At 41.3% G+C, this 5447-nt stretch overlaps 1 protein-coding gene across 1 annotated transcript; it reads left to right on the top strand.

The window, feature by feature from the left end:
* Window positions 1-3417: 3417 nt before the first annotated feature.
* On the top strand, window positions 3418-4299 carry LOC117144214 (cilia- and flagella-associated protein 299). The gene is made up of 2 exons (XM_033309265.1): window positions 3418-3793; window positions 3849-4299. The coding sequence occupies exons 1-2, from the start codon at window positions 3488-3490 to the stop codon at window positions 4242-4244; spliced, it is 702 nt and encodes a 233-aa protein (XP_033165156.1). The 5' UTR covers window positions 3418-3487; the 3' UTR covers window positions 4245-4299.
* Window positions 4300-5447: the final 1148 nt, after the last annotated feature.

Below are 5447 nucleotides of genomic sequence, written 5' to 3'. Positions count from 1 at the left end.
CCCCTTTTCCGGATAATGCCGGACAGCGAAGACGCCGGGATTGGCTGCCCCGTCAGCGTTTGGCTTATTTATGACTTCCTTTGCAGCGGAAATGTAAAAAGCATTTCGGTTATTATGCACATTTATGTCAATGTGGCAGAAATTGATGCTCGTAAAAAGTAACAACTGCAGGAAAACGCCCCCAAAGGTCCAGACTTAGGACTCCAGACCAGCCCGATACAATATGTTATTTCAATATTGCGAGTCGTAAAAGATTAAAATGATATTAAATAGAATAAGCACATGTGTATTAGGCTGGGACCAAGCTGAATACTACCCACGTTTAACAATAATAAATATATGCTCATAAGAATTTGTATTGTAAAATTCAGAGGATGAAGAAGTTATGAGGATTATGATAAATTTTGTCATAAATAGCATGTACATATTAAAGTAAACATTTTGTAAAGCCATTGCCCAAGAAGTACCTACAATATAAATGATGAAACAAATGTTTCTGCCCAAAATAAATTAACAAACTGTCCAAGTTCAGAGCGATAAATATGCCATGGTCAACCATTAAATGGACATTAAAAGAGCGTTCAAGTCAGTCAGAGGAAATCGAATAAAAAACTCAGCTGAGTCAATTGTCTAGCAAGTAGCAGGTCAACTGTCTAAAATGGTTGGCGGACACATAAAAAAGTCGCAAATGCTGCGAAAAGGAAGTCGAATGGACACATGTGTTGCTGCGATGCTGAAAATCCTTTTGAGTGATTTCTGCGAATTAATTTCGAATGTTTCGCAAGTCCTTGGAGTCCGTTGGCGAGCTTGTGCGAGAAAAGCTCTTCATCTTGCCGAGCAAAATCTGAGATGGGCTATAAAATCTCTTGAGTGCGATGGCCTTTTTCCGGTTGCCCCACTGACTCCTTGGCTAATTGCCGACAACGTCGAGAATTAACCACCGAGAATGGCTATTATTTATTTTAGCACCACTAAAATATTTATGCAGATGATCCTCCGCACTGAAGTCCTCTTTCCATTTTTTTTTTCCTTGCCACGGCTGCGGTCGTAAATTTCCATCGCAAAGTAAAGCAATTAAAATTTGCATAAAATTCGAATATATTTGCCGGCTTGTCTAAAAACTAAACATCAACAGGGCACGGGAAAAGAGCACTCAAAACTACACACACGCACAAGGCCATGTAAAACATGACAGTCCAGAGGGAGGAGATACAGACGTACTGGGGTGCCTTGAATCTGGCTGCGAAATGAAAAATTACGTATACGCCATGTAACACTTGGCGCATAAACTTTGAAGTGCACTCGTTCACAAAAATGGCAAAGTTTTCCGACGCACATGGCAAATAATTACACAAAATACAGCCAGCCTGCAAGTAGAAGAATAAAATTCAATATACCCGTAAACCGAATTCCATGAAATACGAATACGACTTCGCCCTGATGTCCTTCGATTTGGAATTTATGGTTTTTATTGAGCAACCGAAATGGCTTGTTGTAAAATACTTTATAGAATAATTGGATTGGTAAAAACTATTTACAGGCAGTCATGTAAAGGATATGAAGAAGTGTATCGGATTTTTAATTGGACTGACGATTTCAATCCATCATTGGAAATCTTGTGAGCTGTTCCGACATTCGCATATTTTCCACAAATACTCTGCAGATGAAACTTGTTGGGTTTCTACAGGGACATGTGGCAAGCCCCAAAATATCGACATATGCAAATTTAATGAAGACTTGCATTTAGGCTGATATGAACTCTGTGTTTCCTCCGGTCGTATCCTTTTCTGTGCCAATACTTTTTGGTCCTATTTGTTTAGGTTCACTTGTGCTTTGAATGTGTGTGTGCGTATGTGCGTCTGTTTTTTTGGTGAGATGGACACTTTTGCGGCCTGATCCCTTTTCACATCATTTGGGACCTAATCTTCTGTGATTTATTCATAGACTCCGTTTTTGCACCATTAGTTTTGCGTACATTTGCATAGCCTTACAGGGTCACGCCTTCATCCTGCGGTTGGCAATTTCGGCGCTTACCCTGCAATTAATATTCATAATTACGGGCTGCGACTGCTGATGCAATGTGCCCTTAAACGCCGCCATCATTCACACTCTCCCATTTCCGCGTATGAGCAGTCGTCTTGCATCCTTAAACGCAATGCACTTCATATTCATAATAGCAATTTTTTACGCTTGCGATCTTGGGCAGCATTATGCACAACAATAAATTTATTCAACACATGCCCAGTCAGCCAAGGAGACGAAAGTAGCAGAACGGAAAGGAGCGGAAAGGCTGGGACACTCGGAGTGTTTTACAAAATTGTCTGAGCGGGTATCCTGATGATTTATGCCGTGGTCTTAAATTACACACGCCGAGGAGAACTTGCTGATATTGCAGTTGTTGATGGGGGCCATGTAAATAATAGTGAGTATCTGGGCCGTCCTGCCACTTGATATATTTAAATGCCTGGCAAAGCCCATCGCCTGAATGAGGATTTATGCGGCTAAAACACATTCTGGTTATCACGAACAAAGCCCATTGGGCCATAAACTGCCATCGACTGCCACGCCCCCTCCAACATTACGGCCATGTGTGTTCGTGTCGATTTAATGTCAATAAATACTAGTGGCGGATTTACTGAGCCTCTCATTGATAATTCAACTAATTAGCATTCAAGTTAATTATTTCGCTTCCGAATTTTGAGCACGCGTCGGCCATTTTTGTTTTGTTATGTCAGCTGCACGATTGTTTATGTGTGCGTGCCGAACCGGAAATTACGTCACTGACGAAAGTGTTGATAAATACAAATGACTGTTCAGCAGGTTGCTGAACCCAGCCTCAAATTCTGTCCAAATAATCCGCATTGGCATCTACATATATCAAATGGGGAATGTCGAGAATGGTTTTAATATTTTCACCATTGAAGACGTCTCCTTGAGTGGCATGGGTTTTTCAGAAGTGAACATGTTTTTGGGCTGCCTGGAATTTTTCGGACACCAACCCTCTTTTAAGCACGCTCGACGAGAAAGACAAATAAAATAAATGAATAAATGCATATTTTTGCCCATTGCGGTATTTGGATAATGCGCTAAATGAAAAGTCGCCACAGAGAGTGTTGTACAACCAAAATTTATTAAAAAATTCCACAAAATCGACGAATTCATGATACGGATTATTTAAACTATGTTAATATTTGCGGTTTCAGGCTGAACGTGCTGAAGCCATCGTATTAAAAATCCAACTAAGGATGGGCTAGAGTATAAAATGCTAATTATTTTTGTTTCGGAAAAAATATATTAAAAACTTATAAAAAAAAAATTATTTGCAAGAGAATTAATACAAATTATTTTAATCGATTATAAAGTATTTCGATGCGAGATGAGTAACATTCCTAGCAGTCCGGCGTTCCTAAATCAGAGATACAATTTAAACTTTCACAGGAAATACACTTTTGTAGAAACACATTAGGTGCTGAAATATTTGCTCATCATGACAGACTTCAGCATTGCCAAGTTTAACAACTACCAGGAGTATCTGCACTCCTTTACGACCGTCGAGGACTTTCGGTACTTACCTTTCCACAAAACGGTCATTACTCTCACAAAACTCGGCTATCGGGAACACCGTACTTTCTACGAGGAGGACGAGTTCTTGAACGTGAAAAAGCAGGTGGAACAGCTCCTGAATCCAACGGTTTCTGCGCAGATATACTACAGTCAGTACTTCAAAGGAACCGATCCAGCACTTTGGGCATTGGCCGAACGCGAGCACGGGAATGTCCAGCAGGAGATATCGGTAAGTACTTAATAATTATTTTACATCCATAGTAGAAGATATAGTTCCCGTGCAGACAATTATCTTTCTGGAAATAAGCGGACGAAGTGGGTTCTCCAAGTCAGGCTACATTGACTTTGAGGCCAGTCTGCGAAACTATCGGTTCAAGGGACCAAATGCAGTCGATTGGAAGGCGGTTTTCGAGGAGCGGAAGTTGCTGAAGCCCCAGCCGAGTGATATAGTCTTCTACGACTGGAAGACCAGGAAGATATTCGCGAATGACAACGACAATTATACAGTTGTAGCTCATCCGGAACATGGTCTTATGTTTGCTCACAAGGGGGATCACAAGAACATACCCGTTACCACCAAGAAGAACCCTTTTTCCAGCAACGTAAGACGCTCTATGATCAGGTCGAGTCTATATGGTTTCATTATACTGTACGACCACCACGTTCGTAAGAAGACTTAGATTATGTTCGAGACTTGCTTGATGATTAAGCGAGCAATGAATATAAGTTTAAATATTGAACTAAAAAGTGCCTTTCTTAGTTGTATAATGTGGGATGCGTCTTCTTCTAACCCAACTAATAACTGTCCTTCAGATAATATTAATGTCATCTGATAAAAGCTAATGCTTGCAACGCTCGAGCAAGCAAAATTCCACTTAAGTTGTCAACACTCTGCTGCCTACACAAGCGCACACACATACACACACATACTCATCCCTCCGCACTCACACTGCGACACTCTTTTGGACACGCACGCCCGCCTTGGCCCATCCATCCACACCTTAAATACCCAAATCAAAAAATAAATGGTAAACACTGGACGATCCCAGCCCCCGAAACCGCATGGCCCCATGGAAACCAGGGCGAGACTCCATCGAAAAATGCTGATGATATGATATTTAGAATATTTTTTTCCCAGTCGGACGGGCAGGCAGGCAGGCAGGGATGTGTTCCTCGGGCTTGGGGTCTCAAAATTCCTGCAGAGCATGGCAAATATTTATTTAATGCTCCGGAGTGGACAGCCGATAGCCAGACTTGCAAACCGAGGGGTTGGAAATACTACTTGTTTGCTTTCAGTGGTGGGGGTTGGGCCTCCGGTCTTTGAGACAGCCCCATTGTTTCGGTCTTGGCAACATTGTTGCTGCTGCTGTTGCTGCTTAGTTAATTTCTAGTCATCAACTGCAGAGAGGCTTTTGTTTGGCAACCAGACAATAGCGTATCACAGAGAAAAAAACCAAGGATAACGAGGTGATTATTCTACAATGAAAGAATCTGCCTAAGGAACTGTCTAATAGCCATTTAGATTAATGTACGTTTTAAAATTATATTATATCTATGTATATATCCTTAAGTTTAACAGCTGAAAATGTGTCTGATTTTTATTTTTCCACGTGTGCTGACTAAGCTCTGATCCTTGGAAGAGCTCCAAAAGTGCCAGCAAACAACAAAAGGGGCGTTCCGGGGGCGTGGCCAGTCTATTGTGAAAGTGTGTGTCTAGTTTTAAGTGCTTCCAGCGTGTATAAATCACATTGTTGAGCATTTTTACCGATTGCTGAGGCAGAGGTGCAGGTAATGTCTGCGCATAAGAGTATGCAATAAAATATTTTGTTGCCGCCAGACGTTTTAAGTGGATTTTGCAGACCACAAAATGGCTTAATAGGCGA

This window comes from Drosophila mauritiana, chromosome 3R (genome assembly GCF_004382145.1).
Source record: "Drosophila mauritiana strain mau12 chromosome 3R, ASM438214v1, whole genome shotgun sequence".
NCBI lineage: Eukaryota > Metazoa > Arthropoda > Insecta > Diptera > Drosophilidae > Drosophila > Drosophila mauritiana.
This window is presented reverse-complemented; position numbering and strand designations above follow the sequence as displayed.